At 41.0% G+C, this 16,401-nt stretch overlaps 2 protein-coding genes across 3 annotated transcripts in view; one reads left to right on the top strand and one right to left on the bottom strand.

Annotated features, from left to right (window-relative positions):
• The window catches only part of podn (podocan), a gene marked incomplete at its 3' end in the record, with an annotated part of 11,825 nt that extends 1,379 nt beyond the window's left edge, over window positions 1-10,446 (top strand). The window contains 10 exon segments of the mRNA XM_024279214.2: window positions 1,915-2,204; window positions 2,279-2,372; window positions 3,151-3,215; window positions 4,426-4,535; window positions 4,606-4,762; window positions 4,864-4,979; window positions 5,082-5,295; window positions 5,410-5,853; window positions 6,765-6,913; window positions 10,291-10,446. Coding sequence (XP_024134982.1) covers window positions 1,935-2,204; window positions 2,279-2,372; window positions 3,151-3,215; window positions 4,426-4,535; window positions 4,606-4,762; window positions 4,864-4,979; window positions 5,082-5,295; window positions 5,410-5,853; window positions 6,765-6,913; window positions 10,291-10,446 — 1,775 coding nt within the window.
• A 1,581-nt stretch (window positions 10,447-12,027) lies between these two features.
• slc1a7b (solute carrier family 1 member 7b) overlaps window positions 12,028-16,401 on the bottom strand; it is a 31,453-nt gene continuing 27,079 nt past the window's right edge. For both annotated transcript variants that reach the window (XM_024279215.2, XM_036211633.1), the window contains 3 exons: window positions 15,240-15,374; window positions 15,067-15,166; window positions 12,028-13,419 (listed from right to left, as the gene is read on the bottom strand). In XM_024279215.2, coding sequence (XP_024134983.1) covers window positions 13,159-13,419; window positions 15,067-15,166; window positions 15,240-15,374 — 496 coding nt within the window. In that variant the 3' untranslated portion in view covers window positions 12,028-13,158. The remainder of the gene's footprint in view (window positions 13,420-15,066; window positions 15,167-15,239; window positions 15,375-16,401) is intronic.

The raw sequence follows: 16,401 nt of genomic DNA on the forward strand, positions 1-16,401 counted from the left end.
CAATAAAGTTGAATTCTATTCTATTCTATTCTATTCTATTCTATTCTAAAAGTGCTGAATTCCTTAAGAAAAAGTTTTGACAAAACTTTTGCGATCTCTGCAAGCCGCAAATGTGTTTTTAGTGAAGTGTTAAAGTCAGAGTCACTGTCAGGAATGAGCATTTTCCCCCTGTAATGTCGTCCTCTACTTTTTAACAAAGGCTCCCTGTCTTTCTGGAAGCACTTTTTGGAGCCTCTGTCTGATGGTCCTGTTTTTATGTCTTTCTCCTCTGAGCCAGGAACACCAAATGTCAAATGTGGACTAATAGGAATGTAGATTGAGTAGGAGGGGTGTTATCAAAGCAAAATCTGTTTTCATTCACACATAGTTTCACACAACTGTTTGGCTTAAAAGGGGGAGCAACTGTTTTATATGAGAACATACATGTTTGTGCCTCTTGGTTATTTTCCCTGCTCAAGCTTTGCTGCTGCATTGTGCACAAAACACAGTCAGAAAATGCAAATCTCAAAGAGTTCATAAAATGCAGAAAAGAAGAACTTACACTTTATTACCAAAATTATTCGCACATCAATCCAAATGATCAGAATCAGATGTCCTAATCACTTGGCCTGACCACCGGTGTATAACATCAATCACTCAGACATGCAGACTGTTTTTTACAAACAGTGAAAGAATGTTCCCCTCTCAGGAGTTCAGGGAATTCCAGCATGGAACTGTCATAGGATACCACCTGTGCAACAAATCCAGTCTTCAGCGGATGCTGAAACTCATAGTGCAAAGAGGTCGCCGACTTTTTGCAGTCAATGGCTACAGAGCTCCAACCTTCATGTGACCTTCAGATCAGCCAAAGTACAGTACACAGAGAGCTTCAGGGTTTCTATGGCCGAGCAGCTGCATCCAAACCACACATCACCAAGTGCAATGCAAAGGGTCAGAGGTAGTGGTGTACAGCACGCCACTACTGGACTCTAGAGCAGTGGAGATGTCTTCTATGGAAAGATGAACAACGCATTTCCATCTGGAAATCTGATGGACCAGTCTGGGTTTGGAGGTTGCCAGGAGAACGGTACATTTCTGACTCTATTGTGCCGAGTGTGACATTTGGTGGAGGAGGAATGATGGTGTGGGCTTATTTTCAGGCCCCTTAGTTCCAGTGAAATGAACTTTGAATGCTTCAGGATATCAAAACATTTTGGATAATTCTATGCTCCACTCCCTATGAGAAGAGTTTGGAGCGGCCCTTTCTTCCAACAGGACTGTGGTCCAGTGCACAAAGCAAGGTCCATAAAGACATGAATGGATGAACTTTACTGGCCTGCACAGAATCCAGATCTGAACCCCATAGAACACCTTTAGGATGAATTAGAGTGGAGACTGAGAGCCAGGTCTTCTCCTCCAACATCAGTGTGTGACCTGACCAATGTGCTTTTAGAAGAATGGTCAAAAATTCCTATAGACACACTCCTCAACCTTGTGGACAGCCTTCCCAGAAGAGCTGAAGCTGTAACAGCTGCAAAAGGAGGACCGAAAACATATTGATCTCTATGGGTTAGGAATGAGATGACTCTTCTGTTCATACTGTCTGTGAGGCAGGTGCGTTAATACTTTTGGGAATATGGAGGGAAGGGTAATCTATTTTTTACGCATAAATATTCTGATATTTAACAGTTAAAGTCAGTAAAACATGTTTATTTAGCTTTTTTCATGTAGCTAAACAATGTGATATTCAGGAATTAGAGAATAACCTTTAAGTGAGAAATGCATGAAGGTGTCAGGATGTGTAGCTGTTGAATGAAACCAAAAGCCATCCTTCTGTTTTCAGAGATGCTTACATTTTCATAAAGAGCAAAGATTTTGTGTTTGTTGATTGATTTCCTCTGTAACCAGCTGTTTGCTCTCCTCATGCATGTTCAGCAGGACACACAGCTGTGGACATGGACCTTCTCAAGTGCTGTGTGCTGCACGCCCTGACTCTGCAGCTCCTGGTGGGGTTGTTGGCACGTTGTCAGACTTCTGTCACACCAGAGGGAGAGGATGAGCTGTTAGGAGAGACAAGCATCCCGACGGCTCCCCCGCAACTGGACCTGCTCGAATGCCCGTCCGAGTGCAGCTGTGCTGCAGACGGGTCGGTGGACTGTGCTGGGGTTGATCTCACAGAATTCCCGCCGGAGCTGTCGGACAGAACGCGGCGCCTCTCTCTGCAGGTGTTTCAGCTTTTTTGCATGTCCGTTCACACGTGCTCAAGCAGGATTCACAACTTTGTTGTTTTCTATGCCAGAATAACAAGATCCAAAAAGTGACAGTGGAGCACGTGTCCCACCTGCACCAGCTCGAGACCCTCAACCTCCAAAACAACTGGCTCACCACAGATGGTAAACAAGGACTTTTTACAGCTGATAGTGGACAAAAGTTTTTTTTTATACATTAAAACTTTTCAGCAAAGATGGGTTTGTTTAAATAGCCCAACTGAAATAATAACGAATTCAATTTACAGGTTATGTGCTGTTTTATAGAGTATGGATTTATTGTTGTGACCTGTCTGACAGGACCAATTTTCTTCAATTAGCCTAATTTTTTGGGAAGGTTTTGGTTTCTTCATAATTTAAAAGCAACATTTTTTTGGACTAATTCAGTGTTTCCCAAGTTTCTTAAATATTTGAAAAAATATTTGACATATTTGAAGTTACTTTAGTGCGTCATTGACTATCAGATCCTGAGTCTTAATATTTTAACGTAAAAAGAAGAGTTAAAGACAAACTACATGATATGTTCATTTCCCAGGTCTGGAGTTTCTAATAGTCACACATGATCATCAGAATTGTTTTGGATTTACAAGAAATTTATCCCGAAGAGATTCTGCTAAATGTTAGATTCCATAACAGCAAAGTCAACAGGAGACTAATAAAGTTGGTGTGATTGAAGAAGAAAAATAGTTTATAGACGCTTCTACAAAACTGTGTCTGAATAATCATAGAAACTTCTGGAATAATGTCTTTGTGGAAGTGATTTGGCCTCAAAGCCAGGATCAAATTTAGGCTGTGATTAAACACCAAACTTGATCAGAAACAGCTGCAGCAGTCCAAAGCATGGGGGTGGAAGTGTGATTATTGAGACATGACCTGCTTTAAAAATGCTTAACTTTTCTTGCAGGCCTTGAAGATGAAGGTTTTGAGATGCTTGAACAGCTGGCTTATCTTTACCTAGCAAACAACAAGGTGAGTGAGGTATTCCAGCTCAGTGGCCTTGTGGTGGAGTGTCTTACCTGATACTGGAGGGATGTGAGTTCAAATCCAGACATCTGTCAAAACGGTGGACTCTTGCATTGTTCTTGGGTCTGTCCAACATTTGGTCAAAATACCAGTGATGCTGATGCTACCGAAGTGAACAGAGCTCCTGAGTTCCCCCTCTCGTGCACACACTCACCTCCCGCTGTGGTGCCAGATGTGCTCTTTAAGTCCACCATGGCTCCAACAAAGCAGTTGATTTTCATGAATGCTTTCAGACTTCACTCTTGGATTTGATGCTTTTAGCCTGACTGCTGCCCCCTGCAAACTGGTGAGTGGCAGAAAATAGATGGATGAATGGCCTGACGTATTTTAAACACAACTAAAATGTTTGTTTGGACGAGAAGTGCTCGGCCAGCTGCTGGGGAGCAAAAATGAAAAGCTGGATTTTGTGACAATTCCTGCTCCTATCGTGGCTGTACACTAATGTAAAAGAAATGCAGACATAACCTTGAGTCATTCATTATGTGGATTTTATTTTGGAAAATAATTTGATGCATGCAGGATTGGCTCATGGGAAACCAGGATTCGCTCCCAGGTCGCCCAATGAGCTAAGTCCTGTTCGTTACTGTTTATTGGGCCCATTTTGAAATGGAAACTCTCAAAATACCAGACCGGACTGGACCGTACCAGACCACTCAGTGGAAATAAGGCTTTAGACAAGAAACTTCATGCTAACTGTGTAGCCACAGGAGTGTCTGGGTCTCCCCGTGTCAGTCCTGAGCCTTAAAAACACAATAGGGTTGTGTCAGGAAGTGCATCCGGTATTTAAGTCTCCACCAAACCAAATGTGGAGATTTGGGGAAAGCTGATTTGCTGTGGGAACCTCCAACGGGATATGCCGAACAGTGTACAACATTGACTATAAAGAATCTTCTGTTGCTTATTTCTACTTGCCAGTTCTGTTTTAATGACAGAAAGTCTGTCCTGCAGGAGCAATTTTCCTGATTGTTGTCCAAAACTCAAACACCTGTAGTTTGAAAGCCAAATGTGTCTTAGGAAAATGGACAAATGTTTGACCCAATCAGGAAAAGGAAACTTTTGACGCCTGGTGCTTCTATTTCCTCCTTCACTATGTTTACACGTGTTCAAGAAAATTGTTGTTTAAAATATGTGTGCCTCTTTTTGTGTGTTTATGCAGCTCACGTCAGCTCCAAAGGTCCTGCCGCCCTCGTTGGTTAGTGCTGACTTTGCAGCTAACCAGCTCACAAAGATTTACCCGTACACTTTTGGTCACAAACCGAGTCTACGGTGAGAACTGTGTGCAAAAACGCACAAGTCCTGAATTCTGTCCTCCTCTAATCCTCTTCGTAACTCTCAGGTCTGTGTATCTCCATAACAACAAGCTGACGGATGCAGGACTCCCATATGACATGTTCAACGCTTCTGACAAGCTGGAGGTCCTCACCATGTCCAGCAACTTTCTCCATGTGGTCCCCACCAACCTGCCCTCCAGCCTGCACCGCCTTCATCTAAAGGTTTTTGGAGATTAGCAGATCATAACTGCTCCCTTTGTGTTAACTAGTGAGACTAGTATCTGTAAACTATTGCTATGAAAATATATATATTTTTTTATCAGAATAACAAGTTGGAGAAAATTCCCCCAGGAGTTTTTGACAACATGCCGCACCTCCGAGAGCTTTATCTGCAGAATAACCTGCTCAGCAATGAGGGCATGGACAACGAAACGTTCAGGTGGAAATCATCATGAACTTCATGGTCGTGCTCTTTCTGTGTGTTTGACATAATGTGCTAAAGTGGTCAATAAACAATTCCTCTCCCTTCTGTTTCCTGCAGTCGGCTCGGAAGCCTCGAGTGTCTGGATCTGTCGAATAACAACTTGACTGTTGTTCCAAAGGGTTTGCCACGCAACCTGGTGCTGCTGCATCTGGACAAGAACTCCATTCACAGCATCCCTGGAGATGCTCTGGCGTCGGTCCGGAACCTGGAGTATCTGCTCCTGCACCACAACAAGCTGCGCTCGCGCTCCATTCACCCCGCTGCCTTTCAGGTAAGTTTCTCCATGGAAATGCAACACAAGTGAGCCAAGTAGTCACAGCATAGACGAGGTGATATCTAGTACATATTGCAGCTTTAAAGGATACATGTCCTTTATTTTCACTAGGGTTTGAAGAAGCTCCACACTCTCCACATGTACAACAACCTGCTGGAGCGCATTCCCAGAGGCCTGCCTCGACGAGCTAAAACGCTGATGCTCCTCCACAACTCTATATCCGAGATCGGCCGGAACGACCTGGCGCTTCTCTTCACCCTGACGGAGCTTAACCTCAGCTACAACAAGCTGACGACCCCCAAGATCCACCGTGAGGCCTTCAGGAAGCTGCGCATACTGGAAACTTTGGACCTGTCAGGAAACAGGTTACACACGGTGCCGCTGGGTCTTCCTCGCAGTCTGCGCGTCCTCAAGATCAAGAACAACGAGCTCAGCTCCATCCCTCATGGAGCGATGGCCGGCATGGAGAAGCTGCAGAAGCTGATCCTGAGTGAGAACCAGCTGAAGCTGAACTCTGTTTACCAGGGAGCCTGGATGGAGCTGAGCGCACTCACGGTAAGATGATCCTGAAATCACAGATCCTATGTAAATACTTATATTATAAATCAATGATCAGCAATTAACTTAGGGTGTATTCAGACTGGAAAAGTCAGTTGGTTCAGACAGAGTCAGCTGAATTTGGTCCAGATCAAGTCCCGAACCTTGCATCTTGAAACTCAGCATTTCTGTTTTGAACCAAAGCTTGTAAACAAAAGCACATGACTGAAGATCTCTTCAGTCATGTGCTTTTTCTTCTCTGTTTACATCCTGTAATGACTGGCTAAGGTGGACAATTTGGTTCAGTTGTTCCACTCTGAGCACGGAGCCTATTCAGACTGAATTAAATCTGAGTGAACCGGAAATCAGTCTGATTAAAAACAACCCAAGACCACCTCGAAAGATGGCTCCAAGAGTGGTTCCTAGTCCTGGAACAGGGTCCGCTTGGGCTTATTCAGACTGAAAGCTGTTCAGAATTATTGTGAGAAAAAAAAACTCTGGTTCACATCAATAAATCCAAATGCGTCTAGTCTGAACAAACTGTAAATTTATGAAAGAAGCTCTTCAGCTGTAATACATTTTTAGGTTTACACTCAGCTTCAGAAAAAGAGTTCGTACTTTTGTTCTTGGTTTTAATTTTACTTTTTTTATTTTAAACTGAAGAGATGAGATCTGTAAATTGTATGCCCGACTGGAAGCTGATAGTTTGATCGTTTTGTTCAGGAACAAAAATGTCATCAGTGACCTCTGACCTTTTGTAACTATTTTGTATAAAATATATTATAAAGTTCAAAAATGCCTCCAGCCTAAGTTGGAAGCTACATGTTCTCATGTCAGAAATCTGACATAGCTAGAAGCCCGAGAAAGCCGTCGGGTTTGTTCTCCATGTTTCTTTCACAACATCAGGATGTTTCTACTTCCACTCACAGACATTGGACCTCTCTGATAACCAGCTGACCCACATCCCTGCTGACCTGCCTGAGTCTCTGGAGTATCTTTACCTGCAGAAGAACCGCATCTCCAGCATTCCTGCTTCAGCCTTCGAAGGAACACCAAATATCAGAGGCATCTTCTTACGGTACATGGCATAGAATTTGAAATATAAGAAAATAGCTGCTTTAATAACCAATCTTCATCAAACAGGTCCGACTGTGAGTCACACAGGATTATCACTTGCTGCAGCCAAAAAATAAGTAGTTAAAAAGAAAATAATTATAAATGAGTCGCAAGGGAGTATAAGTTTCACTTTTGGGTGAAAAATGCAACACAAATGCACCAATCCCGGCGTAATGCCGTCCACACTGAACAGCATTAGTGTCTCAAATTTCAGTCCGCTGCCTCTTTTTCAATATACGTCAAATTCAATTCTCAACGCTTGACCGAAAATGTGTTCATAAACTAGATGCTCTGGCCACCTGTGGGAAAAGATATAATCAAGTTTTTAGTCTCATCGCTACATGGAAGCATTGTCTGTATATCTCATTTACAGAGGATGAAAGACACAGATGATGTTCAGAGATCTAGTTTATTAATATCAAAGAGTTCTACAAAAAAAGTAATACGTCTCCATTTCTGGGTTCATGAGATCATTCAGCGTTTCCTCCAGTACGGTGAGGTTCACCATCTACTGTAGAAGAATGACAGCACTTTTCAGGAGTACTTCATGACCCATTTTGATGACTGGTTGTCTTGCAATAGTCAGAGGAAGGAAATAATGAAAACAAGAATAATAATGTATCGATGAAATATGAAAAATATAGTAAAGTTAAAGAGGATGATCAGATTCAGAGAATGATCACCTCCACCATGTTTGTTTTGGACGGCCCTTCTTCTTCTGCGATGCTGTCAATAGCTAATACTAGGGGTGTGTATTGGTAAGAGTTTGGCGATATGATACGTATCCCAATACTTGTACCAAGACATGATATGTATTACGATGTATCCCAAGACTGTACCAGAAAATTTTTTCTCTTTTGTTTTCAAGAGTATGACTTAAAAGAAAAATTCTACCTGAATATTTAGGGTTTAGGTGGAAAACAAAACTAAGACGCTGAAGGATGCTCATAAATAATTTATTAAATATCGTCTTGTCAGCATTTATATCCATACTAGTATTGCCAAATGAAAAATCATGATATCTCGTCAAGTCGATTTTTTTCCCTACACCCCTGGCTAATACTGATACACGCGCCTGCAATGGTACCAGTTAATAGTGGGAAAAAATAATATAAAAGCCCATCTATGCTTAAGAAAATCACATCTAATTCACTCTTTAGTATAAGTTGCCTCCCTGGCCAAAATATGCAAAAAAAAATAAAATAAAATGTGACTTATACTCATTAAAAATTCGATAAGGGTTCACTTCAACCTGTCGCCCCCAGCATGCCCGGAGACAAAAATATGCACAAACATTTTTGCTCTTTGTGCTCACCGAGTGGTCTATGATCTTAAAATGTCATGGAGGCCACCTACGTGCCCTGTAAAGGTTTGGATTTTATACCCACAGATGACCCATATCCACTCATGAGGGGAGTTGTGACTAATTAAACAAGTCTCTGGTCTAGAACAGGAGTGTCAAACTCAGTCCCACAGGGGGCCAAAATCCAAAACACACCTTAGGTCACGGGCCGAACAGGATAAACATTTGTTGAATACTTTTTAAACTTTAAAACCGTAACGTGTTAACATAATTATGAACTAGATATATAGCATTACCTACGATAATGCTAGTGTGAGTGCTGTAAGCTGAATGTGGCAGCTGAAGATGCTAGTGCTGATAGCTGAAGAAGCTGAAATTGATAGCTAAAAACGCTAAAGCTGATTGCTGAAAAGACTGAAGCAGAGAGCCAGCTAAAATACTAATAAAATGTATTTATACTAGGATAAAAAAAACTTAGTATAGCCAAAACAGCTATCATGTAGCTGAAATATCAGCTAAACTCCAAAATAGCTTAAAGAATTCTTAGTAAATGCCAAAATAGTCCAAAAAGCTAACAGAATGTCAATTTTTTTAAGTTTTATTATTTCAGAATAAATTAACTTAAACCTTAAATAATTTTCAGTATTTTACTCTCCATAAAAATATATTTAGTCTACATTGCACAAGTTAGAATATGCGCAAGATAACATCTAGCCATTAATAACAATAAAATAAAATGATTTGGAGAGTAAGATATAATGTCCACGGGCTGGATCCGGCCCCCGGGCCTTGACTTTGACACATGTGGTCTAGAAGCTCTTGATAGAGTTTGTGCTTGTTTGTTGCACATATTCACATCAGAGGTCCTGGTTTTCAGCTAACAATCATCTGGTCTTTCATTTCAAGCTTGCTCTTATTTAGCTTTTAGCCACATTTCAGCATAAAGAGAATCATTGGCCAATTTATACTAAAGTTCTGATTGTCTGTGCTTCTGTGTGGTGGTCCAGCTGTCTTCTTTCTTATTCAGCAGGAAATCCTCTGTTATATCTTTTTATCTCAGAGCTCGACCCACAACAGAAAACATTGTACACATACTTTTGACTCGTGCCTCCTGAAGGGCTTTCATTCATTCTTCTGCACCCCTATACACTTCTGTGCATCCTCATTCATCTTCATGTATTTTGATGCATCTTCATGTGTCCTCATGCGTCCCTCTGAATCCTCATGCCCCCTAATGCAGCCCCATACTTCCACGATTGCATCCTCATACCTCCTCCTTAATTAATGCGCTTCACGTGTTCATCACATTCCCAGCACCCACACTTTTGCTTGTCCACTGAACCCACACAGGAGTAGGTTTGGGCCGAGCGAGTTCAGAGAGCTTCTATGATCAATCAATGAAAATGCAGAGCAGGAAAGCTTTATTTCTGCATGTCGAGTAGGTAAAAAAGAAGAATCTACAAATGATCTCCTGCTGTTTTTCAATCTATTTATACCTTGCAGATCTAACAAAATGGAGGGAGAATTGAAGTAAAACTGTCCTGCAGTGAATACTGTTTTTTATTGAGTCAGTATAGATTTTTTATGGTAATGAGTGCAATCAAACAAATTTGGATGCAGTCTGAAAAGTCTACAGCAGCACACACATTTGTCATAAAACCTTCTTCCTCTTTCAACATTTCGGGGTGGAACTTTGTGCAGTGTAGCAGCAGAGAGATGGATGATGGCCTGTAAGTTTCTGGCCTTTGGTTTTGAGTTTATCTGAGTTGGGTTTGATCTAGTAACATTTAGATTCTTTCTCACACACCACTTAGTTGACTTGTTTTTAAATTGAAGGTCGTGAGTTGATGTATTTGTACATTTTTGACTGATTGAGGAACCAAATCCACCAGCATTTTGAGTATAGATTTTCATTCTTAATATTCCAGAAACCACAAATTTCCTGGCTGTCAGTGTTCCCTAAAACACTTGAAGACCTGTTGAATGTGTTCATTAATGTTGCACAGTTGTGACATTCTGCTGTTTCTCCCTCACAGCTTCAATCGACTGTCTGCAGCCTCCTTTGATGAAGCCTCTTTTGCCCACCTGACGCAACTGCAGGTTTTGGATGTAGGTCAAGGAAACCCTGACCTCTTTTCTCAAAGGAAGGAAACAGAAGGTGGAGCACTGACACAGGAGGAAGAGGAGGAGGAGGAAAATTAGATGCATTCATCTGAAGCAGAGGTGGACTGCAGGAAGAGCTCTAAAGGGGAATAAAACGTGCCGAACATGCATGGACAGAAGGCAGTATCTTTGTATCTGACATGCCATACAACTTTTGATCTGCAACACTTGTTCACTTTTCCTTTTTTTTACCTTAAAGACACCGCAAAATGTAACTATTTCCATTCCATTAGTCTGTATCATCCACTTCATCCTCTGTTGGTCTTTTTGGTTTAACAGGTTTGAAACCTCACATTAATTCGAGTGACGAAGAAAAACAAGACTGGTCCTCTTGAGACAGAGGGTCTATCTTCTCTTGGAATTGACCTCTAGTGCTGTTAACTATGGTGTAAATGCTGAAAGACTATAAAAAAACCAAAGGACGGGAGCAATGTAATCAATGGGGAGGAGTAATACTGGCAAATCCCTAAATCAATTTGATTCCGATACACGAGATCCTTAATTAGTTTCAATTGTCAGTCTGTCAGTTCTTTCATTGTGCTCCAAAACTCGCTCCAATGAAAATTTTGTTGCCTTTTTCTCACAAAGGAGGCCATGTTGAAAATAATTTTAGATGAAAACGGTTTCTGAGTAGTTCTTTTTTCAAATTGTGATAGATCGTGGTTTGGCTTTGTGGCGTGGAAGGGGCCAAACGGGCCAAAGTATCCACTTGCAGACAAATAGATCCATTAACATCCTCATCTGAGCTTCCATCTGGCTCTGATGTTACTTTCTTTTTTATTTTTGCTACGCTAAGGTTAGCTTGGGCTCTCCTGCTTGCTATAAGCAAGCAGGGGAGAGTGAAAACAAAAGAATGCTGGGAAATTACCGAAGCTAATTTCTGTGCCAAAAATCTCCTGCCCACAACCCAGATGGGAATTTCTGATGAACTACTGCCACGTTGCTCAAAATATATCTTAAAATGTTTTTTTTTTTTTTATTTTGGCTAAAAACTGAAAAATCATGATTAAAAGATCACTAAGAAAGAGTTTACAATAGAGAAAAATATAGTTGGGGAGGAACTTAAATAAAAAGAAGTGGCTGATTACATATCTCTTAATTTAAACAAGACAAAAGTGGAGTTTGAGGAGAGTATGTTATATTATAAGCCAAAAGAATAGCAGTTCTCCACCAAGAAATACAATAAATGGCTTTAAAGTAAGATCAATATTGCACTGTGTAAGGGACGATAAATTTTAATGGATTTTTCAAACCCAACCCTCAAAAGCTCTGTTTTGTCTTCAGTTTTCTCCTGAGAGTTCTGAGAGAGAAAACAGACCAAAGCAGATAAGGGGGACATTTATCAGTATCCCTTCCCATTCCAATCGAACTGTTCCGGAGTGGAAGAGACGTCAGAGAGAAGACAGCTCACCGGTCATCTGTGTGTTTATCAAATCCTGTTTTTCCCCTGCTCTCACTTCTAATAAGTCCTGATATTTAACCTGCTTCAATCCTCACAGAGCATCCATGATGCTGCTGCTCCAGGCTCCTCCTCCATGAAATATGAGCTTTACCGTTTCTTCATTCTGTGGAGCATCACAATCACTCAGTTGTGTAATAAAACAGCAGAATTGTCAGACTTTGTTTTTATTCTGAGAAAGGTTTGTTGATTGAAGTTCAAATTTTTACTGGGAAAAAAAATGTGAACATGCAAAAATGTGCAAAATGCAGCTTTTAGCCAAACTTGAACTTGCATTTACACATGTTAGAAGGCTTTGATCGTTCCATGATTGATTAAGCTTAAAAATCTCTCACAAGCAAATTTGTCATTGCAGAAGTAGTGGTTGAGCTGTTGGATTACGGTGGGTTTATATTCATCTGTCCAGGATAAACTTGGAAAAGCTGTTTGCTTGTGAGAACACATGAAGTTTTGTTAGTATGAACTGCTTATCCTGATAAACTTCTCTTAAACAAGTTAATCTGAGCATTAGCTGAAGTGCAGTTCTTTAGACAAAAAAAAAAAAAACTAAAAGCACATTCATAAGAACTTTATTCTCTTCCGTTTGTCCATCAGCCTCTTGATCCTCCAACTGTTTAAGGCAAAAAAAAGCATTTCCTTTCTCCCATCCTAATCCTGCGGCTCAAACCAATATCTAAATATGTTTGTGTGTGATAATGTCTTATCTGCAGCAGACAGCAGTCAGCGCTCAGTCAGAACGAATGATGGTCTCTTTCATCCCTAAAAAAAATAACTGTTTGTCCCTGACAGACAACCAACTCTGAAGTTGTTTGTCTGCTTTTTTCCCCTGATGTGCTGCTGAAGCAGAGATTGATTCTGCGCCTCATCCCACACACCTACAAGTTGTTGGTGCGTCAACGAAACACGGTGATAACAGAATGTTATACTGACTCTAACTTGAGATAAAATAGAACCTTTTTCCTCATTGTAGCCTCTTCAGGGTCCTTCTCGCTGTGCAGCACATTAGAGTCCACAGCTCACTTTACCGTTCATGCAGCTGTTTACAGTTCATGTCTTCTTATCGCAGCTTTCTCTGCAATCTATGCCACAGGTTAGGTTGTAGTTTATGTTCTCGTCATGCTGCAGTTCAAGTTGGAGATCCTCCTGCTGCAGTTCAGCTGCAGTAATGTGGCAATGATGAATGTAGAGTAAAAAAGAAAAAAAAACTTCTCTTTTGCTGCCATAAAATGTTCTGCATTTGTGCACAAATGTGCTGAAAGTGACCAACTAAAGCTCGTCTGCATCAAACGTTGGTCTCCAGCCCGTTCATGTCCACACTGCAGTGCTCTTTGCTCTTCTTCAGGTGGCGGGGAGGGATGGGAGGCTTTTTCTTCTCTGGACCCTGCCGGACCCCCTCCTCCAGCTGCATGAGCCGGGCTACGTCTGGAGGGACAGACTTGTGTTTGAGTCCACAGGAAGGGGGCTGATAGTTTCCGTTGTTGTTGTGGCAGTTCATCACTGGTGGGGCGTTGACGGGCATCTTGGTCTCACAGGTCAGAGGCACCTATAGGAGGAACAAAATGTATTTAGGTCACAGGATGTCATGAGGGCAGTATGATTTCTCATCATAATGTATGGAGTTCTATAATGCTGTATTCACACCAGATGTGTTTCGCAGGTCAAATTAGCGCCTGCTGCCTCTCTTTTGACAAGTCAAATTTACTGCTTGACGCCTCGGCTACAAAGCAACCACCAACGATTTTCTGGACTTCATTTGTTCCCACATCATGGAAAATACAGTGACTAGCTCCACGGGTTCTGTGCTGGGCTTGTGACCTGTCCAGGGTGAATCTCGCCTTCGCCGAACACTAACCGGATCAGTCTCCAGCTACCCCGCAGCCCCAGGGGTTAAAAAATCCTTCTTCCCTTTGATCGAGTCCCTTAACGTGCCAGACACCCAAATTACACCACAGGACCTCAAATTGTGTCTGTTCATGGACTTAACATTAAAACTCAACGTCCCTGCCACGCAAATCGTGTTTGCTGTGAATGCAGCATTACGAATAAAAAATATTTTCTTCAAATATATTATTAAAACAGAAAAAAAATGTTTTTGAAGAAGAATTTAGCTAAATTTAAAAAGGGTTTCAGTAAGAAAAGCATTATTTTTTACTGAAATGTTTAAAGGAACAGTTAATGGGTTGATGCAATGTAAAATACATCTATAAACTATGCTTTAGTAAAATAATGTTGAAAATTGCATATCAAATTTGATAAAGCAAGGATTTAAGACCCTGTAACTGTCATTTTATTGTCTTCCATGCAACATTTATAACATCAATCAACTGAAGTCTTTTTTTTATATTTAAATTACCTAACTTATATTTATATTTTTAGTAAAAACTAGATATGTAACTTGCTGACTCATGATGATTGATGACTAGTTTGGTCATTATTTCGTCTAACTTCCTTGAAGACAGTCATCGTTGACACATACAAGATGTTATTAGGAAGTGTTGACCTTCTTGATATGGTCAACACTGTGACCATGGCAATAATCAATGCATGGACTTGCTACAGAAGAGACCTGAAAATAATTCCAGCCCAGCCCTGTGAAGGTTTCAGGCTGCTGTTGTTACTGGCTTCATGAGCACATTAAAGGTCAAAAAGTATGACGGAAATGGTTTTTAAGAATACCACCATGCAAAATAATTAAGGTGGAAAAACTGAAACTTTGTAAAAAACTGAAATATTGTTTTCCAGCCAGTTCTATTCAATTTTCATTGCTCTATTATGGTCGCACTTTTTATGTTTGAGAGGACAAATTTCTTTTATTTGTTTGGATCTCACAATGTTTTTGTTAGTCCAGAAAAAAATACATTTGAGCTGTGTGACCTGCTGTATCATATATGATACAAACTGAAATATATGACAATTTATATTTGATTTTATTTTGTTTGTTAAGATGGACCAATGAGGGCTCAGAGTTCAAAAGATTTGAATTTTCGGAATTATTTAGCATAAATGCCAGACCTCATTTGGGAAAGATGAGCCACTGCTTTTACCTGACCAGTGTCAATTCTACACTAAAGCATGGCGGTGGCAGCATCATACTGTGCAAATGTTTCTAGCCACAGAAACTTGGAGACTTATCCCAATAGAGACATTGTGGGAAAAATAAGGGTCAGGTGGGAACATCAGTGAGACTCACCCCATCGCCCTCCTTCATGAAGTCTTTCCTGCAGATGTGAGCCATGATGCCTGTGGCCAGAGCGTCTCCCATCACATTCACCATGGTGCGGAACCTGTCCCTGTAAGGACCAACAGAAATGACTCTGTGCCCTCGTCAGCCCTCTCTGTGCAGATGAAAAGATCAACGCTTACAGAGCCCAGTCCACGGCGATGATCAGGGTTATGTCGTCGGTGGGCAGCCCAACAGACGTTAGCACTACCACCATGGTGACCAGGCCGGCTTGAGGGATCCCAGCTGCCCCAATGCTGGCTGCTGTTGCTGTGATGCTAGAAGACACCGAGGGGGGAGGGGTGTGTGTAAGAAACTGACACACAAAAAAGTAATGCAAACACACACAGAGACATACAACCACATCCAGACATACAAACCCACAACTGTATCTTCTTCATACAGCAGTTCACATTTCAAGCTGAAATTGTAATTGTAATTGTAATTAATGTCACAGTAATGCATGCACGAAACAACGAAAACAATGCACACTTTTGACAATTTCAGCAAGAGTTTTTCTTTTTGCTTTTCTGTCGTTCGAAAAGTATTAGTGTGCAATAATGTTGAGGTTTGTGAACGTTTCGGCTGAAATTCCAAAGCTGTTGATTTTGAGGAAGTTCTTCGTTCAAATTTTCTCTTTGACTTCTACGATGACTTCTTTTATCAAAGTAAAGTTATGGATTTCTGTCCGCAGGATGCCTCTTTGTTCTCAGAAATTCCCAAACTAGATTAGGGGACATACCGTCTATTTCCTGCTGTCTCGAGCTTTGTCTGGTGAAGTGGCATGTCCTGGACATTTACCTCTTCTCTGTCAGCTGTTATCAAAGCCTGTCATGAGTCTTTTTGACATTTGGAGAAGAAGAGAATGCTCTCTGAAGGTGAAATTCACTGATTTCTAAAGCCCTCGGGAAGGAACAGGAGAGGGGAAAAAGTTGGCAGAGCATTTATAGTCTGACAGCAGCTGTCAAGGGTATCTTCTCTCTCTTATCCACAATTGTAGGACAAAGACCAAAAACCTAATGAAGAGTTAGAAAACAGTGACCTGTCAGGAATGGAGGATGACCTAAACCCAAATGCAGGAAACCAGGCTTAGTGACAAGGACTTAAAATATTTAATAAATTAACCAAAACATGACTAAAACCCTTGGAGAAACAAAACTGGTGTCTGGACAGAACAGAGCAGATGAGCTGACAAGAATGAACTGAAAGCCTGACTCTTAAATACACTGAGGTTGATTAACCAAATGAAGACAGTTGTGGATAGACACATGACCAAAGCACCACAAAACCAAAGCATAGAATCCT

The sequence above is a fragment of the Oryzias melastigma genome, linkage group LG4, assembly GCF_002922805.2.
Source record: "Oryzias melastigma strain HK-1 linkage group LG4, ASM292280v2, whole genome shotgun sequence".
Lineage (NCBI taxonomy): Eukaryota > Metazoa > Chordata > Actinopteri > Beloniformes > Adrianichthyidae > Oryzias > Oryzias melastigma.